Below are 21,062 nucleotides of genomic sequence, written 5' to 3' on the forward strand. Positions count from 1 at the left end.
AGTGCTGTTGATATCAGTCAAAATTTTGAATCATCAGCAAATCAGGTATACAATAAGACGTCAAAACATGTTTAAAATTATTTATAATAAAAAAACAAAGCCCAATTCCAAAAGGATATATTAGTGCTTGCTTCACTCTTTAGTTGAGGTGGGAGGAATAATTCATAAAACAATACATTGCAATATGGTTTCTTGCAATACATTATCAGTAGGCTACCCTGGCACTAATGCCGATTGCAGCTTGCTTTAGCCTACTGTATACCAAAACAAGCATTTCGGTTCTTGAACAGCTAAGTGTCAGTTTAATCAACTCTAGCACGTTCTGTGATGTTAAACTCATGCGAGAGCGATTCAAAAGCATACGGAACTGTCTGTTCGCTCTTATCGCTCTCGCGGTACTTTGATATCATACACCGACCGGTCTGTGCAGTGGTGCTTTAAGTCGGAAAAAAAGTGCGCAAATTGAAGTGGGCATTACCTGAAGGGGCGTAACTGGAAGTGGGGCGTATATTAAAGGGGCATAACTTAAAGGGGCATAACTGGAAGTCTTGCAGGCTGCATGCTTTTGGGAAACGCACAGAACAATGCTTAAAGGGTAAGTTCGGTGTTTTACAATTAAAGCCCTGTTTTAAGATCGTTTCCGATGAAATCGAACGGTTAAAATTTGGGCACATGCTGCTGTCCTGAGAATTTTAGGTTTCTTTGGTAGCACCCCCCTACCTCTACAATGCTTTCATAGGTGCATATGAAAGAATAATTCATAAAACGCATTAAACTTTAGTTTACAAAGACGTTAAACTCATCGAGTGGTCTGGGGTGTTCACTGATATGCTCACGCAAAAATCGCTGCAAAAGATGCTTTCCAACAGGTGTTTTACCATTTGTTGTAAAACTGTGGACCTATTTTTCAAACGCCTCACAACTGCGGACATTCTTCCGTTTGAGAGCTTGAATAATAGACACTCCAGCCCAGTTGGTGGCAATAATGCACCTTTGCCAATGTTTGGATAGCGTAGCCTACGATACCGCGACTGGAAGACTACAGAAAGAATACAAACAACCCCATTTCCGTTTCCGGATAAGACTAAAGAAAGAATACAAACAACCCCATTTCTGTTTCCGGCAGCGGGGTAATACCGTACCTCAGAGAACATCCAATACAAGTCAATGGAGTTAGACAAAAACTATAAAACCTGTTGGAAAGCATCTTTTGCAGCGATTTTAGCGTGAGCGTATCAGTGAACACCCCAGACCACTCGGTGAGATTCACGTCTTTGTAAACTAAAGTTTAATGCGTTTTATGAATGATTCTTTCATATGCACCTATGAAACCATTGTAGAGGTGGGGGGGTGATACCAAAGAAACCTAAAATTCTCGGGACAGCAGCAATTGTCCAAATTTTAATCTTAACCGTTCGATTTCATCAGAAACGATCTTAAAACATTGCTTTAATTGTAAAACACCGACCTTACCCTTTAACAGAAGACAGAAAAACATCATTGAGTTATTTCACAATAAACACATTGAAATTGTAGCCTGCATAGTTTGTGCAATTAATAGAAGACCCAGCACAAGACTGCAAAGACAAGGAGAATAAAATGGGGAGCAAACATGGCAGGAAAGGAAGGAGGACAGGTGGGGCAAATTAACCAATATTCAGGTAACAAGATGGGCATGGTTAGACAATCTACAGGAGAGCACAAGGAAACACACATGACTAGAACACAAGCACATGACTAGTAAAGCAAATCACAAGCCATGTGCTCACACAAAACTAGACATGAACACATGGGGTGCTTCTCAATATCCCTCCTCGTTCCTCCGTCCTCCATCCTATGACCCGGAAACCAATCGAGTTTAGCCATCTTGAAAGACATCTCAATTCTCTAATTGCACCGTCGAGGATCGAGGAGTGAGGAGCTTCCTGAGGAGTCATGAGCCAGGATACACAGGTGTATCCTATGCGGAAGTGTTTTATTGACTAAACGTGATGCACGTATCAATTCTCCTCCCCCTTCACATCGATCACAATCGTTTTAATTTATACATTACCTTTGCAGTTTATATAAACCACACATCACACATATTTCAACAGGGTATCTTGCTTTATTATTATTTATTATGAATTTCTTAACCAAACTTCAACAACATAAGGGCAGATCCTTTGAGCGCTGTTCAGTGATCAAGTATTCCAATGTATATAAAAGGCTGTCATTTGATTCCTCCTCATTTTCTTTACTTGCAGCCTTCCCTCGTGTCCTACAGGGGGTGGAGCTGAGACGCGAGGTAAGGAAACGAGGATGCACAAATAAGAAATGCGAAGCACCCATGATGCAGGTAATGAGAACACTCATAAGCAACATGTTCACACAAAACATGACAACATTAAAGCATAAGTGTAAAAAAAAAAGAAAGACATGTGGGTAACAATGCAAACATATATGCAAATATAACTGTAAGTGAAAATCTTGGGTGTGTGACCCACAAGACTTTTACTATATAATTACTCGCATAATTCGATTTTAATTTTTTTGCAGTGAGGGGAACAAGCCTGCATCCCAATGCGCACACTATCCATCCTAAATAGTATAAGAAAATACAGTATTTTTTTTAGTACGATAGTTGTTTTTATCTGTTCTATTGTTGTAAGTTGTTTTTCTCTGCTGTGAATGTTTTTATTTGAATAATTCCAAGGATTTGAAGTAGATTGATTATTATTTTAACATTATTACAATGCATTTCTACGTTTATTTTTTATTAAATTCTCTGTGGGCCTCTAGTCAGTTAACATAGTGTGATACATAGTGCTATGTCACACGTAGGCTCACTATTGGCTGACGCTGGTCATATTTGTGATGCATGTGAGGTATATCAACAGAAGCTTACGCTATTACGTTAGTGAACTGACTAGAGGCCCACAGAGAAGGAAATGAATAGTTGAAATAAAGTCGTTATTTTGTTTGTTTTTGCGCACAAAAAGTATTCTCGTCACTTGATAAACTTAAGATTGAGTCACTGTAGTCACTTGGACTATTTTAACGATGTCTATAATAACTTTTCGGGCCGGCAAGTGTCAATCCCTTAAGAAGCCTATGGAGGAGTGATCATCCAGCTTTCAGATTTCATCAAAAATATCTTAATTCGTGTTCCGAAGATGAACGAAGGTCTTACGGGGTTGGAACAACATTGGGTTATATACTAGGGTGAGTAATTACTGACAGAATTTTCATTTTTGGGTGAACTATCCCTTTTACAGACTAGCTCGCTCACATGTAAAGGTCACATGACATGTAACCTTAAAAAAAACGCTTACAAGTAAACATTTTATAAATATTTGGTTGGGATTAGTCACTGAGTATTTAATTATAGAAAATCAAATAGGTTGTGCGATTAATGTCTAAAGCACCTAAAAGCAGTCATAGAAAACTGGGAAAAGTAATGATTATGAATATGTAAAATATAGCAAGGAGACATTTTCATTGTTTATTAATAAACAAGTGTTTTCTGTGTCGGCTGCGAGATGACGATGCTGACTCGCGATCTTCACAGTGAACGCGCCGGAGAGAAATGCACATTTCCGGATTAGGCTACATAGGTTTCTTTCGTTTTGAATTGTTCTGTTTAAAAGTAGAGATTTCAAGCGTTCTGTAGATAATAGATAGCCTATATTTCTCAGGTCTGTGAGGCAATAGGCTATGCTAAGTTTCAGTTAATTTATGGGACGAGCTCCATTTCACGAGCCGGCTCCTCCGTGTCGTGATTAAAAATTGTCTGCTATACTAGGCTACTTATTATTTATTAAATCCAGGTTATTGGTTGATGAAACATTGATTCAAATTAAGATACAATTAATACAAAATGAAATTCACTTTAAAGAAAGACATTGTGCTTTCTGTTTGAGGTTTCTGTAGTTTTAAAGGAGTCTTCTAGTGCCGCTTTCAAAGAACTGTCACGTCCGTAATATTGTTTTAACCTCATAAATGCGAACACGAAAAATAAAATAAAATGAATATTTTATGTTCTGTGGAGAACCAACCCTTCTTCATCCGGTGGGTAGTATTAGGCCTACTTCTGGTTTGCGCGGTGTAATTCACAGAATTACTAAAATATATTTTACACCTAAAAGTTAAAGATTTTTTGTGTCACGTCAACATGCGTTACGCATGTGTATTTCCTTCATATTAAATATAAAATGCATGTGTAGACTTATATTTTTCTAATGTCTGGACTGCTTTATTAAGGGAGGATTATATATAAACAGAAGTTTCAATATATGAACTACTTAAAACTGTCAAAAAAGATAACCAGAAATTTGGTGATCATGAAAGATCGTTGTTTAGGTAGCCTACATTAAACCCCTAAGCTTTTTCCTACCTCAATGAAGCAGAAACGCATAATGTCAGATAACGTCCATAATAATTGGACTTTGGGTTATATTTTTGAACAGTTTTCAATAGTTATGAGGAGCAATATGAGACATGAATTTGGTAATCATTGTTTAGGTAGGCCTACATTAAACTACGTCATATTGTCAACATACTTATGAAGCAGAATGGGGCTTATGTCTAATGCTCTTTGAAAACTTAAGGCTTTCTTCTTCATAAAACGAGTCGGACATATTCACATTTTTGTATAATTTTTTTTAAAATTTACATTAGTAAGCTACAGGACATCTTCTTTCAAAACATGACCTGTGTGAAAGAGAAAAAAAAGAATGCGTCATTGTACCCAGCACTTCTAAAAAAAATGCACTTCCGAATGAGTCTCTGTCCCTAGCACATTTCAAACCAAACTGACACCCATGAAACTAAATATAACTAATTAGAAAGAAATGAGACATACAGTGGCTAGCATAAGTGAACACACCCATGCTAAAGTTGACTAAAAAGAGGAATAAAAAATCATCTTTTGGAAATTGATCTTAATGCCTTAATTTAAAAAAAATGAGGAAAAATCCAACCTTTAAGGAAACCAATTTTCTCTGTGAATGAATAATGTATCGTAAATAAATAAATGTTCTTCCTTAAAATACATGTAGCATAAGTCAGGGCACCCCTATGTTAAATTCCCATAGAGGCAGGCAGATTTTTATTTTTAAAGGCCAGTTGTTTCATGGATCCAGTATACTTTGCATCCTGATAAATTTCCTTGGCCTTTGGAATTAAAATATCCCCACATCATCACACACCCTTCACCATACCAAGAGATTGGCATGGGGTACTTTCCATAATAATAATAAAACTTTATTACAGACTCACCGGTCCAAATAAAAACAAACAAGACAGTACACACAATACAATACAATATAATAAAAACAAATACAACTTCAGAGGAGACAACTATACCAATGCTTCCATAACTTGGACTTATACCGTGTAGTGCTAAACTTGATATTGGTCAATGCCACAATTATATAATTCTCTGAGTTATTCAGCCGACATATAAATTTGTACATAACATTTCTCAATGTGGCTTGCAGAGTATTAACACCTGCAGCCACAAACATCTCACTGGCACTACACCAGCATGGTCTTCTCAGCAGAATTCTCAGTGCGTCGTTGTAAGCTACCTGAAGTTTATGCAAGCTAGCTTTGCTGAAACTCGACCACAAGTGGGCATTGTGGAGAGGAGTGCAGTAAGCTCTGAACAAAGCAACTTTCACACTATCTGTGCACCCACCAAACTTACGAGCCAAACTATTCGCCTGAGCATATATAGAGCGGCATTGCCTATAAACGTCAAGGTCATCCTTCAACTGGTCTGTAATGAGATGCCCAAGATACTTATATTTGCTCAAAACTATCAAGGTATTACCTGCCAATTTAAAAGGAGGAAACATTTGACATTTATCCTCCTTTGTTCTACAAATCATCACCGCACTCTTGTCTGTATTAAATTTTATGTCATGAACAGTTCCATAGTCAGAGCAAACATTAAGAAGCTGTTGCAGACCAGCACTGCTAGGACTGAAGACCACAAGGTCATCTGCATACATAATATGATTCACTAGAGTGTTACGTATCATACACCCAGTGTTACACAAATTCAAGCAGACAGAGAGCTCATCAACATACAAGTTAAAAAGAATAGGGGAGAGGATTCCACCTTGTCTGACCCCGTTCCTGACCCCAAAAGGGGCAGAAACACAGTGGCCCCATTTTATAAACATAGACTGGTTGGCATACCAGTAGGACAGAATTCTCACAATACATTTAGATACACCTCTCTTACTCATTTTGTCAAATAACTTGTAATGATTGACGCGGTCAAACGCTTTTGAAGCATCAATAAAACTCATTAAAACTGAGGAGTTCTTATCTCTATACGTATAAACAATTTCCTTTAAGGAATATATGGCCATATCTGTGCCATGTTTTGGTTTAAAACCAAATTGGTTGTCTGTAGAGGGGATAATGTCCACAATTCTGCTCAACAGGATGCTTTCAAAAACTTTAGACAAAACACTGGCAAGGGCTATTGGTCTGTAGTTATCAGAGCAACCAACCTTACCAGACTTATCCTTGATCACCGGCACAAGCAAGACAGATATCATTGTATCCGGTAGGAAGCCATGAATTAAAAAAGAATTAAAACAAATACCAAGAAGGGGGGCTAACCTCATGCTGGCATATTTAATGTGCTCAGCAGTGATGTGATCCAACCCACTTGCTTTATTATCTGCTAACTTATTTATTGTGCATGATACCTCATGTGAAAAAATTGCCTTAAAATCAACACACTCAATATTGTCAGACATATAAATATCACTTTTAACACAATTAAACAAGGTCCTGTAGCGCTGTCTCCACATCTCAGCAATATTCTCAACACCCGAGATACCATCTACAGTGCACGGGGGTGGTATACTACATTTGTTAAGACCCTTTACCTCCTTCCAAAATTCAATAGTGTGGTTATCCATTACCTTCTCGGCCATAGATTCTGCCCTCATAGCTTGCTCATTTTTATCAATAAATCTAACAGCATATTTATACGCTGCATTAGCATTTTTCTTTTGTTCAAACAGCGGGCCTTGCCTTGGTCTACCAGCCAACACCAATGATTTAAACGCTAACTTAGCTTCCTCATGATATCCGGCCACATACTTATTCCATAAGATCATCTCTCAATGCAAATCAAACCAGCTATTAGCCCAACTGAAATAACACCATGCCAATCTCTAGGTATGGTGAAGGGTGTGTGATGATGTGGGGATATTTTAATTCCAAAGGCCAAGGGAACTTTATCAGGATGCATATTATCCTGGATCCATGAAACAACCGGCCTTTAAAAATAAAAATCTGCCTGACTCTATGGGAATTTAACATAGGGGTGTCCTGACTTATGCAACCTGTATTTTAAGGAAGAACATTTATTTATTTACAATACATTATTCATTCACAAAGAATATGGGTGTCCTTAAAGGTTGAATTTTTCCTCATTTTTTAAATTAAGGCATTAAGATCAATTTCCAAAAGATGATTTTTTAAATTCCTCTTTTTAGTCTACTTTAGCATGGGTGTGTTCACTTACCCGTTGCCTGTTGTGATGTTCCAATATGGTGCTTTAGTAATTTCATTAATTTCACATATATATATATATATATATATATATATATATATATATATATATATATATATATATATATATATATATATATATATACACACACACACACAGTTAATAAAAGTCATCTTAGCCTACTTTAATACCCAAAATTATGCATCAGTGCAACTGAAAATCTGCGGACTTACTCTGTGTCTGGTAATGCGGTGTGCTCGTGTCACTGGGTTGAGCTGCAATGAAACAAATGGAAACGTTTTGAACAACTGAATGTCAAATATATGATTATATATGAATATTATTATCTCCACACTTACTAGTGGACCAAAAACACGGTTTATTGTACCAGTACCCGCAGGGATTTGAAGATGCTCCTAAATATAAAAAGAGACAAAATACTTTTACATTATTGATCAGCTCAGTTGATTTATGATCAGAAAATAAAGTAATTACATGAGGCACCTGGTGTTGATGGGTAACCTGTAATGCGCCATGCTTCAGATGTCACTGAACAAAAACAGTAAAAATAAATTATTATTATTATTTTAAAACGTATAAAAATGATATATGCAGATTATATAAAATTGTACTAACTGAATACAGAATAAAGAATAATGACAGAGAAGTCTGTAGATTAAATAGATTAAGGTTTTTAGATAATCAGTCCCTCAAGGATTTCGCGCGGGCCTTTTTTGTGATTGTTGCGGCCTAGAATTCCGGATGTTGCGGCCACTTTTCTAATAAGTTGCGATGTTTTTGGCATTTGTTTTTATAGGTTAAAACGACAAAGGTAGATAGATTTTTATTTAAAGGGATACTTCACCTCTGTAAAGATGAATGTGTATTTAAAATGGGTAATTTATGTAGTAGAAATGTGAAATTATTTTTTAATTTGCCGTTCCCAAGCCACGCCCTACCGGTAAGAGAGCGCAGTTAAACAACAAGGCTATCTACTAGTGAGTCTCTGTGACAAGTCTGCCCGGGATTTCGAGATCGCCAAAAATGTCCGGGATTCGGCTTTTGCGTTCTACAGTCGCCTTTCATTATGTTTACTGTGGTGAGCAGGACGAGACTGAGGGCTGCGGGAGAACGACGCGAGTGATTACTGATGAGCAACAAGTGTGAGACACACCGGTCTCGTATCTCTCACGGAGGAGCGGGAATTTTCTTTTATTGTTATATATCTTTTTTGTGCATGTTATAGGTTTACAAAGTGAAAAAGCCCAAAGTCCACCCCAAAGGGACTTAACATGTCCCAGAGAAAACACTGTTCACCATCTGCTCTATTGTAGGCCTTTACTTCAGAGACAAATGTGCTCACTTTGTTATAAGACACACGTTATAATACCCGGCTAGCTGCAAAACATAATGTTGCATGTGACTTTGAAATGTGTTTTACTTTTACCTATTTTGTAAAAAAGAGCGCGTCGCCCGCTGCGTCAGGAAAGTGGACGACGCTTTGCAGGAGACCCATAGACTGTAAGGAGACCGCAATGATTGGTCAAAGTTGCAGAAAAGTTGCGGTGATTGGTCAAAATTGCAAGTCGCACTGAAATCACGGGGATTTGTTGAAGTTGCGTTAATTGTTGCGATTGCGAAATCCTGGAGGGACTGGATAATGCACCTGTCCATGGATGTTGAGCTGTTGTGTGAGGCGGCTCTTTACAAAACAAAAACGCAGCAAAAATTAAATTGACTTCTATGCTGACACATAGTGTCAATATTAAAGTTTAAATAATAATTATTGTAAGACTGCAAATTTGCACATACTCTTTTGCTCATACCTGGCCCAAAAATATGGTGTATTGTACCAATTGGGCTCGGAAGGTGATGGTGCACCTGTCGTACGGTAATATCGATACCACGGATCAGATGAATCTGCAAAAAAACACAGCAAAAAATTTATTAACACCTGTCCTTACAGTAGAAAGAGACAAAATCTGAAGCAAAGAAATGTTATGCACTTACTGAAAGCTGGGCAAAGGACCAATAAAAGGATATAAAGCAGATTCATGCTGTCGTAGATTAGAGAGCTACAGCTTTCTGAGACACATGTGTGATAGAGACTGAGTCTGACACTGACTTCCTCTGTCTTAACAAGAGAAAGGCAGAGTAGATGAGGAAAAACAGAAGTGCCTCTCAAGACAAACATTCATTTTTTATTTCCATTGCTACTGGGTTTATGAGATATATTAAGGCAGCAAACAGTATCATATTTTATCATTGAAATATGTATACACAATATCTGGATATAGCTCTTCATTTTTACACAGTTTATAGATGCTTACGTGTACATTTGTTCTTTGTGGCGATCTGGACATGCAGCTCCGAACACAAAACCACAAGAGCACATTTGTTTAGACAGTGACATTTGCCCTGGTATCACATATAGCCTACCACACAATTGTCAAAAAAACTGTAATAAACGTAAACTTCTAGAACTCCTTATAAATCTGTAATTTTAAGATCACTTAACTTTGAAATCACACAGGATTAAAAATATTTAGAAGTAAAGCTTATTCTGCTTTAGCAATGCCATGTTTATTAGTACTTATAAAGCACATATAAATGCCTTATTCTGCTTGACCCTTAATTCTATTCAATACCTAAACTAACCAACTACCTTACTAATATTAATAAGCAGTAATTAGGAGCTTATTAAGGCAAAAGTCGTTGTTAATAGCTAGTTAATATTGAGAATTGGACCCTAATCTAAAGTGTATAAATATGACACCATCAAGTCTGCATTTCTCAACTTATAAGATATTTTAGTTTGAGGCCCTCCCACCTTTGTCTGAAAGAGAAATCTATACACAATATCTGATTATAGCTCTTCATTTTTACACAGTTTATAGATGCTTACGTGTACATTTGTTCTTTGTGGCGATCTGGACATGCAGCTCTGAACACAAAACCACAAGAGCACATTTGTTTAGACAGTGACATTTGCCCTGGTATCACATATAGCCTACCACACAATTGTTAAAAAAAAAACTGTAATAAACGTAAACTTGTAGAACTCCTTATAAGTCTGTAATTTTAAGATCACTTAACTTTGAAATCACACAGGATTAAAAGTATTTAAAAGTAAAGCTTATTCTGCTTTGTCATCAGCAATGCCATGTGTGTACTTTAGTGATCCACTGAATATGTTTTAGGCGATATGCAAGTCTCATCAAATGCATGTAAAAGTAATATTTGTAAGGTAGGCCTACAATATAAATATAGCTGCAAGCGTCAATCATCGGGGTTCAAGCACCAGTGGCCCATGTGAATGATTAGTGATCCAATTGAAATGTATCTTGAACCTTCACTGGGTTTGATGAAACAGGTTGGAGCAACACACTGGTGTCACAAAGGCTTCTTATGCCGAGTTCAGACTGCATGATTTTCAAAATAATTGTGTCACTGTTGTTTTCACACTGCGTGACTATCTTGGGTAACATTCAGTTGCTGGTGTGTTCACACTGCACGATGGATCGGCGACAGGAGGTTTCACACTGCATGACTTTACAAAAGAAAGAATTGTCGACAACTTCTCCCTGGTCCGCAAACTACGTTTCACAACCAAACAAACGCGAGAAGTGGTAAGGAAATAACAGAAGATCACGCGTGCGTGAGACCGGAGTTCTCGCGCGACACTGAATTTGTTATTAAAAATGATAGCCTACAAGAAGATTGCGATCCAAATTGTCTGTGCGCTGATTTGCAGCGAAAATGAGAAAAACAAACAGTTTATGCAGGAGGAAATGGCTGGGAAGACGAGGGGAGCAAGGACTGTGTTTTGCAAAGAGAGTTGGGGGAAAATAAATAATTTTACAAATGTCCTGCTGTTTCTGCTGGTCATGCTAATGTTTGTGCTTTGTTTCTGTTTGATAGAATTGTATCTATTAAAATACTGATATTCTGGTCTATAACTCCTCCCTGAACATCCTGCTGTCCTGTATCTTGCTCTCTCATTGGCTGTCGGTCATCGCTGATGTAGGTTTCAGTCAGAACACTTTTCACACAGCAGGATTGTGAATCGCCGACAGGTCCAGATATTTAACATGCCAAATATCTCACGGGCGTCGGCGACTCTCTCAGATCGCGTCTTTGCTCATTCACACTGCGTGATTGTCACTCGCGTGAACGAGCATCGGTTTGCCTGTGATTTCGGGCATTTGTCTGCGATTTCTCAAAACTTGTATGCGATCCAAAATCGGGGCTAAAATCGTCTGAACTCGGCATTACACACATAGACTTTTAGGGCAGAAAAATGAAGAAGAATTCAGAAGAAGCCAATCAGTTCAAACACAAAACGGTTTCATCATTGCTGCTTAGACCCCAAAAATAAATTGTCAGGTGATTATTTTTCCCCTTAATATACCATATGTGTATCTGGTGACACTTTAGGGTCCAGTTCTCACTATTAACTATAGTTGCCTATTAGCATCCACATTAGGATATTGGCTGTTTATTAGTACTTATAAAGCACATATTAATGCCTTATTCTTCTTGACACCTTGAATTCTATTCAATACCTAAGCAACTACCTTACTTATATTAATAAGCAGTAATTAGGAGCTTAATAAGCCAATAGTCATTGTTAATAGCTAGTTAATATTGAGAATTGGAACCTAATCTAAAGTGTATAAATATGACACCATCAAGTCTGCATTTCTCAACTTATAAGATATTTTAGTTTGAGGCCCTCACACCTTTGTCTGAAAGAAAAATCTAAATCAATGTGCTTTTTAAATAAAGCTGGTTGGAACACTCTTCTTATCCCGATAGCAATTAATAATAGAAGTGGTCTAAAATAAAATAAAAAAATCTGTGGAAGTCTCAGGACCAAAAAATGTTCATCCAATTTTTGCATTTGGTCGGTTCGCGCAGACATCACGTCATCAGCATTTTCCATGATGTGGCTATGCAGAGTTGTAGACACGACAGACAGTCACAGAGAGCCAACGTTCAACAGTCACAAGCAACAACAACAACAACCTTATGCTGTGTTCACGGCTTCACGCCATGTCATAATTACCGTACTTAAGAGATGGCAACCAGTGACGTTCTACTCTGAGCTGTTCGGACTCAGAATTACTCGTTTCTATGTCAACACTCAACTTCGAAATGAATCTGCAACAGTCAGGTGGTACAAGTCCGAGCTCTTTAAGTTGTTTACGTTCATTATTATTATAATGTTATTTGGTTTGAGACATGAGGTAATTTAACGCCATCTCTCGTGACGCTTCAGACTCTACTCTGTTCATGTGTTTTGAAGGAGGCGTGGCTTTGGAGACGCTCTGAAGGGAGGGTGGGATCTAATGAAATCTAGATGAAAATGAAATTCAAATCTATAGATGAAAATGAAAAAAAAAATTAAATTCTGTCATTAATTACTCGACCTCATGTCATTCCAAACCTGTAAGACTTTCTTTCATCTTCGGAACACAAATGATGATCTTTTTGATGAAATCTGAGAGCTTTCTGTCCCTCCATTGACAGTCTATCCAACTGACACTTTGACGCTGTTTTATCTCAAAGAAACTTGCTCTGACTGACATATATTAAAATATGTCAGTGCCGTTTTTTTTCAAAGGTACGTTTTTATAAAAGGTACTTAAACGTCCTTAAATTGAAGGTACAATATGCAAGAGTTGTTTGCCGCTAGAGGGCGCTACATTCCAAACAACAACGGCGTAGCTTGATGACGATGTGAAGGAGCGTGGAATGATGGGAACTGTCGTTTTAAACTCCATCGTGGATGTAAATCAGTCAGACGGGAATCGAAAAACCATATTCATGGATGAGGTAAAAAAAAATTTTTATAATGAAATGCTTTTTGTGGCGAGGGTGGCGTGGTTCAGTGCGGTCTGTAATGGGAGAGAGAAGAGACGAGCGGGAAGTAGGTCAAGTGCAAATGACGAACACCTGTGTCTTATTGCAGTGATCGGCGTGGAGAGACCGCTTATAAGCCGCGCGCTGGAACGAGAGAGAGAGAGACTGGAGAGAAAATTTGACGCAGAGAAAGAAAACCGGTGGATCCTAGCTCTCATTTTTGAACTGTTTTATGCCGTCGCGGTTGCCACGGTGAATGCGCGTTGTGTGCCACTTTTGTTTGTTTTGTTTTATTTTAATAAAGTACGAGTCCCAGTCAGGCAGACCCCTGTCTTCTTCCTTCATGACTCTTGAACCTCATCACACTTTTATTTCATTAAAATGAATTAACCGCAAGAAAAGTAGCCTAAGGTTTAATACTAAATTGGTTATCATAGATGTTACTGCATGTCGAATTCATTATTGTGATAACGCTGTGCAGTTTTACGTGTTCTAAACAATTGTTGTTAAAGTACATTCGAACATACCCACATCATTTGCCAAAATACTGATTAATCTTTATGTATAACACATGCTATATTTATTTACATGGCCATAATCAGGCGTGATAAACAATGTCAATAAACTAAACACAAATCTAAAGCAATAATACATCCCTTGCATAAACATAACTATTAACGAATGCTACATTTGGAAAATATAAAATTAAGCATGCTTTGTCGACAGAACCGGCTGCAATCGGTAAAGAATAACTGTGTTCCGTAACGACTGCACGAAACAAGCTAACGTTTTTAGCTTGATAGACGCTACAACTACAACTTCCGCATTTGTCAAGGACTCCACGCAGTACGAGCGGAAACCGAGGGTAACTCGGATATGATGCAATTGACTGGCGACTCCCAGCTCCCCCCTGCTGCAACGCCCCGTTTCCTTGGTTAAAATCGCAATTTTCTCATGATTTAAAAATAGTTGGAAACATTTGGGATATTGTAAGTAATCAACTTAACAAAATATATAACACTGGCCTTGAGATTATGGGATATTGTATTCCAAAATTCTTACATATTGTAGCTTTAAGGCCTAATCCTGGTTTAATCTAAACCTTGTCTGTGAAACCAGGCCAGGCCTACATCATTTAATTTAGGCTTTTATTCACATTTAACCATTGATCAGCGGACATAAACAGAAGCCGAATAATTAATGACAGAGTTTTCATTTTTGTGTGAACTATCCCTTTAAGGCAACTAAATCACTCAGCAGTTGTAAACCAAAGTTACTTCTGCCCTCTACTGTAAGTAGTCAGAAGCTACAGCTGTAAGAAAACAGCACAAAAACACGTATTAATTTTGCAGACGTTTTTATTGAAATGATCTACAAATGAGGGAAATTGATTTTTTTTTACGCAGGGCTAGTCTCTCAGTTCTAGCATAAAGCCTACAGGTCACCCTAACCATGACCATGAGTTGTCTACTTTTGTTGTAAAAAAAAGTGAGAATTTGATATTTGCTGTGTTCATATGATGAAAATCCCGCAGGGATTTGAAGATGCTCCTAAATATAAAAAGAGACAAAATACTTTTACATTATTGATCAGCTCAGTTGATTTATGATCAGAAAATAAAGTAATTACATGAGGCACCTGGTGTTGATGGGTAACCTGTAATGCGCCATGCTTCAGATGTCACTGAACAAAAACAGTAAAAATAAATTATTATTATTATTTTAAAACGTATAAAAATGATATATGCAGATTATATAAAATTGTACTAACTGAATACAGAATAAAGAATAATGACAGAGAAGTCTGTAGATTAAATAGATTAAGGTTTTTAGATAATCAGTCCCTCAAGGATTTCGCGCGGGCCTTTTTTGTGATTGTTGCGGCCTAGAATTCCGGATGTTGCGGCCACTTTTCTAATAAGTTGCGATGTTTTTGGCATTTGTTTTTATAGGTTAAAACGACAAAGGTAGATAGATTTTTATTTAAAGGGATACTTCACCTCTGTAAAGATGAATGTGTATTTAAAATGGGTAATTTATGTAGTAGAAATGTGAAATTATTTTTTAATTTGCCGTTCCCAAGCCACGCCCTACCGGTAAGAGAGCACAGTTAAACAACAAGGCTATCTACTAGACAGTCTCTGCTGGACCGGCTCACTTCTAGCAGGTCCAGATCACTAGTAGCTTCCGGTCTGAGCGAACGCTGGCGTGTTCTGACAGCCGCTGCTCTCTCGCTATCTCGCTATCCTTTTGTCTTCGTGACAAACTGTGGACTAATTATGGACTACTCAAGCGTGTTTTTTTTTTTTCAACGCTGATTTTAAACGCTGAATTACGGTGCTGTTTAAAAAATTGTCTCTGCATCCCTTCAGTCAAGCTGCTACCTGCCAAACGCGAGCTTTCGCCACCGAAGCAAACAGGCTACTTCAACTGTTTTCCGTGAGTAAGCTTCTACTTTCTCTCGGACTATTGGTTGCCATATGCTAGTCAGGTTGATATGGTCTTAGAAAGGGCTGTATCTTCCACATACTTGCACTGTGTAGTAGTTCAGCTGCCCGGTGTGCTGGCTAACGTGGTCTAAAATCTGGCTGGGTATGCGCGACTCTAGGATGATCATCCTCTTTTTATTGCACGTAACTTTTTTATCTGCTTCTTTTTATTTTTGCGCGCTGTCTCAAGAAACTTTGCTGCCTTTTTGCCGGTGGGGTTTTTATGACATGACTTTTTATTCGTCGTTGGATCTGCACCATCTGAACCCTAAAGTTCGGTCATCGCTGCCCACTAATCTTTACAATCACTGCGCTGCTCTTGGTATCGCCCGCCGGCCTCGTTACATACATCGGGGCTCCCACAAACATTGTACTGGGCTCTCTACTTCAGCTCACTCAGTTGACTCAGTTGACGGATGTATTATTCCCGTCGTCTGGTCTTCCTCTCGTCGGCTGTCTACAAAATCTCGCAGAGAAGGCGGAAATATTAACTCTGCAAATCACCGTTCTCTGGAATATGCCCCACTTGGGGCCCTATCACCAGCTAAAACTTCCTCTGCATCAGCTCAGCCTTCAGTGAAAATGGCTCTAGTAAATGCTAGATCACTATCAAATAAAACATTCATTATGAACAACTTCTTCTCATCTTATGCCTTGGATTTTCTGTTTGTGACTGAAACCTGGTTGAAATCTGACGATGTTTCGTCTCTGGGCGAATTATCTCCTCCTGACTGTTCCTTTTACAGCACTCCCAGGCCAAATGGATCTGGTGGTGGTCTAGCTACAATCTTTAAGAAGTCATTTAAATGTCAACTACTGCCCGTAGATACTTTTTCCAGTTTTGAAGCACAACTATTGCACATCGACCTAAATGGTCCTCTAATTTGCATCCTGATTTATAGACCACCGAAAGTCAACACAACGTTTATCCATGAGCTCTCAGACTTCCTGTCAAATCAAGTGTCACGCTGTGATAGACTGTTGGTTCTGGGGGATTTCAATATCCATGTTTGCTGCCCCTCTAAACCTATGGTTAAAAATTTTATGAACCTCATTGACTCACTCAGTTTCGCACAGTGTGTCTCTTCTCCTACTCACAACCTGGGCCACACAATAGATCTTATTTTGACTCGTGGTCTCTCTATGCATTCATGTGAAGTATTTGATGCTGGTATTTCTGATCACTATTCTGTTTTATTTGAACCTGCAGTTCCATATGTACAGCCCGTCCTCTTTCAGCCTGTGTGCTGCTCCCGTGTTTTTCATGCCACTACTGCACTAGAATTCTCAACCACCTTTTCTAATTGTGAGGTCTCTTTGTCACCTGATATGAACACTGATGAGTTGGTTCTCGTCTTCAACTCTGCCTGCTCTACTGCATTGGATATTGTTGCCCCTTTGAAGCCTAGAAGGCAAAAACCTAAATCAAACTCTCAACCTTGGTTAAATGACTCTACCCGTGTGCTCAGACGGGAATGCAGAAGGGCTGAGCGCAAGTGGAAAAAGGATGGGCTACAGGTCTCTTATCAAATTTTAAAAGATTGTCTTGCCACCTATCAAAAGTCGGTCAGTGATGAAAAGTCTCAATATCTTTCAAATTTAATTGCTATGAATGCAAACAGGCCACAAGTTCTTTTTAAAACTATAAACTCAGTTCTTAATCCAGCCACCTGCTCAGCTCCTGTTGGCAATCTCGAGACCTGTATAGAATTCTTAGGTTTCTTTGTACAGAAGATACTAGATATCAGATCTCGCCTCTCTCCTTCTGACACGGCTGTTTCTCCCCTTATCTCTCCTTCTAGTAATTTTACTAGTTTTAAACCAGTGTCTCAGTCTCAATTAAGTGCATTAATTTCCAAAATGAAAGTGACATACTGTCAATCTGATGTACTGCCTGGCCGTTTGCTTAGAGAGGTATTAGACACTATTAGCCCTGCGCTTTTAACTATTATAAACAGTTCTCTGTCCACTGGGGTTTTCCCTGAGTCTTTTAAGCATGCTTCTGTACAGCCCTTGCTAAAAAGATCTAACCTTGATCCATCTGTTCTTAGTAATTACCGGCCAATTTCTAAACTACCATTCATTTCAAAGGTTTTAGAGAAAGCAGTGCTCTCACAGTTTACTTCTTACTTAGATGCCTTTAACATTTTGGATAAGTTACAATCTGGTTTTAGAGCACTTCACAGTACAGAGTCAGCCTTGCTTAAAGTTACAAATGATCTATTGTTGTCTACTGATTCAGGGTCATCTGTCATTCTGTTACTGCTAGATCTGAGTGCAGCTTTTGACACGATTGACCATGACATCCTCTTGAAACGACTTCAATATACAGTAGGGGTTCAAGGCACGGCATTACAATGGTTCAACTCTTATTTAAAGGGTAGGACGTTTTCAGTAAATATCGGGTCGTTTACCTCACCTACTGCACCCGTCACTTATGGTGTTCCCCAGGGTTCTATTCTTGGCCCTTTGTTGTTTTCACTCTACATGCTTCCCCTGGGCTCCATTCTCCAGAAACATGGCATAAACTATCACTGCTACGCCGATGACCTACAACTTTACCTTCCAATCAAACTTGAAAATGATTTCTCTATACAACTCCTTTTATCATGTCTTGATGAAGTGAAAATTTGGATGGCGAACAATTTCCTGCAACTAAACACCGACAAAACTGAGGTGCTTCTGCTAGGCCCCACTGCACTCAATACTACTCTGACAAGTAGGTTAGGCTCCCTCAGTGATAGCTTACAACCCTATGTAAAAAATCTAGGGGTCTATTTTGACCCTTCACTACAATTCGACAAACAGGTGAACACGGTTGTAAAGAGTAGCTTCTTCCACCTCAGATCTGTTGCGAAGGTAAAACATTTTCTTTCTCAAAAAGATCTTGAAATTGTCATCCATGCACTAATCTCTTCTAGACTGGACTATTGTAATTCTCTATATGTCGGTCTTCCACAAAGCACTCTATCTCGGCTTCAGATGGTCCAAAATGCGGCAGCCAGACTGCTGACAGGAACAAAAAAACGGGAGCATATTACTCCTGTTCTTGTTTCATTGCACTGGCTCCCTGTCAAGTTTAGAGTTGATTTTAAGGTCCTTCTTTTTGTATATAAGGCTCTCCAAAAATCAACCCCGGATTATCTCTATGAACTTATCCAGCCACATACAACCTCTAGGTCATTAAGATCCTGTAACCAGCTTCTTTTATCAGTTCCTCGTTCACGTTGCAAATCAAAAGGCGACAGAGCTTTCGCGGTTGCTGCACCTAAACTTTGGAACAGCTTACCCTTTAATATCAGGGCCTCTCCATCGCTCAATGCTTTTAAATCTAGCCTAAAGACTCATTTTTATACTCTTGCATTTGAGTGACACTGTGTATGGTACACTGTGTAAATGTACGTAGAAATGTTCTTTTATTCGTTTATTATTATTAATAGTTTTCTTTATTAATTTTTAATTTTTATTTTTGACCGTCTGTAAAGCACTTTGGATCAACTAATGTTGTGTTTATGTTGTGCTCTATAAATAAATTGACTTGACTTGACTTGACTTGACAAGTCTGCCCGGGATTTCGAGATCGCCAAAAATGTCCGGGATTCGGCTTTTGCGTTCTACAGTCGCCATTCATTATGTTTACTGTGGTGAGCAGGACGAGACTGAGGGCCGCGGGAGAACGACGCGAGTGATTACTGATGAGCAACAAGTGTGAGACACACCGGTCTCGTATCTCTCACGGAGGAGCGGGAATTTTCTTTTATTGTTATATATCTTTTTTGTGCATGTTATAGGCTTACAAAGTGAAAAAGCCCAAAGTCCACCCCAAAGGGACTTAACATGTCCCAGAGAAAACACTGTTCACCATCTGCTCTATTGTAGGCCTTTACTTCAGAGACAAATGTGCTCACTTTGTTATAAGACACACGTTATAATACCCGGCTAGCTGCAAAACATAATGTTGCATGTGACTTTGAAATGTGTTTTACTTTTACCTATTTTGTAAAAAAGAGCGCGTCGCCCGCTGCGTCAGGAAAGTGGACGACGCTTTGCAGGAGACCCATAGACTGTGAGGAGACCGCAATGATTGGTCAAAGTTGCAGAAAAGTTGCGGTGATTGGTCAAAATTGCAAGTCGCACTGAAATCACGGGGATTTGTTGAAGTTGCGTTAATTGTTGCGATTGCGAAATCCTGGAGGGACTGGATAATGCACCTGTCCATGGATGTTGAGCTGTTGTGTGAGGCGGCTCTTTACAAAACAAAAACGCAGCAAAAATTAAATTGACTTCTATGCTGACACATAGTGTCAATATTAAAGTTTAAATAATAATTATTGTAAGACTGCAAATTTGCACATACTCTTTTGCTCATACCTGGCCCAAAAATATGGTGTATTGTACCAATTGGGCTCGGAAGGTGATGGTGCACCTGTCGTACGGTAATATCGATACCACGGATCAGATGAATCTGCAAAAAAACACAGCAAAAAATTTATTAACACCTGTCCTTACAGTAGAAAGAGACAAAATCTGAAGCAAAGAAATGTTATGCACTTACTGAAAGCTGGGCAAAGGACCAATAAAAGGATATAAAGCAGATTCATGCTGTCGTAGATTAGAGAGCTACAGCTTTCTGAGACACATGTGTGATAGAGACTGAGTCTGACACTGACTTCCTCTGTCTTAACAAGAGAAAGGCAGAGTAGATGAGGAAAAACAGAAGTGCCTCTCAAGACAAACATTCATTTTTTATTTCCATTGCTACTGGGTTTATGAGATATATTAAGGCAGCAAACAGTATCATATTTTATCATTGAAATATGTATACACAATATCTGGATATAGCTCTTCATTTTTACACAGTTTATAGATGCTTACGTGTACATTTGTTCTTTGTGGCGATCTGGACATGCAGCTCCGAACACAAAACCACAAGAGCACATTTGTTTAGACAGTGACATTTGCCCTGGTATCACATATAGCCTACCACACAATTGTCAAAAAAACTGTAATAAACGTAAACTTCTAGAACTCCTTATAAATCTGTAATTTTAAGATCACTTAACTTTGAAATCACACAGGATTAAAAATATTTAGAAGTAAAGCTTATTCTGCTTTAGCAATGCCATGTTTATTAGTACTTATAAAGCACATATAAATGCCTTATTCTGCTTGACCCTTAATTCTATT

The 21,062-nt window shown here is 38.4% G+C and overlaps 2 protein-coding genes across 4 annotated transcripts in view; both read right to left on the reverse strand.

Moving 5' to 3' along the window:
- The window catches only part of LOC143732376 (macrophage mannose receptor 1-like), a 74,516-nt gene that overhangs the window by 31,803 nt on the left and 21,651 nt on the right, over positions 1-21,062 (reverse strand). The gene's annotated exons all lie outside the window — the stretch shown is intronic.
- LOC143732381 (uncharacterized) lies at positions 7,117-9,632 on the reverse strand. Its single transcript, XM_077223396.1, has 5 exons — positions 9,533-9,632; positions 9,335-9,442; positions 8,027-8,071; positions 7,882-7,938; positions 7,117-7,797 (listed from the first exon to the last, which is right to left on the reverse strand). Exons 1-5 carry the CDS (start codon positions 9,576-9,578, stop codon positions 7,727-7,729), a joined length of 327 nt encoding a protein of 108 aa, XP_077079511.1. The 5' UTR covers positions 9,579-9,632; the 3' UTR covers positions 7,117-7,726.

This window comes from Siphateles boraxobius, unplaced genomic scaffold (assembly GCF_051911475.1).
Source record: "Siphateles boraxobius isolate OS27281-9 unplaced genomic scaffold, OSU_SipBor_1 9, whole genome shotgun sequence".
In the NCBI taxonomy this organism is placed as follows: Eukaryota; Metazoa; Chordata; class Actinopteri; order Cypriniformes; family Leuciscidae; genus Siphateles; species Siphateles boraxobius.

Bases quoted from the DNA above. Each gene is read 5' to 3' on its own strand.
- LOC143732381 (XM_077223396.1), bottom strand. From the start codon at position 9,578: ATGAATCTGCTTTATATCCTTTTATTGGTCCTTTGCCCAGCTTTCA. The intron at 9,443-9,532 runs GTAAGTGCATAA...GTTTTTTTGCAG, and splicing joins GGTCCTTTGCCCAGCTTTCA to ATTCATCTGATCCGTGGTAT. The intron at 7,939-8,026 runs GTGCCTCATGTA...TTTTATATTTAG, and splicing joins AGGTTACCCATCAACACCAG to GAGCATCTTCAAATCCCTGC.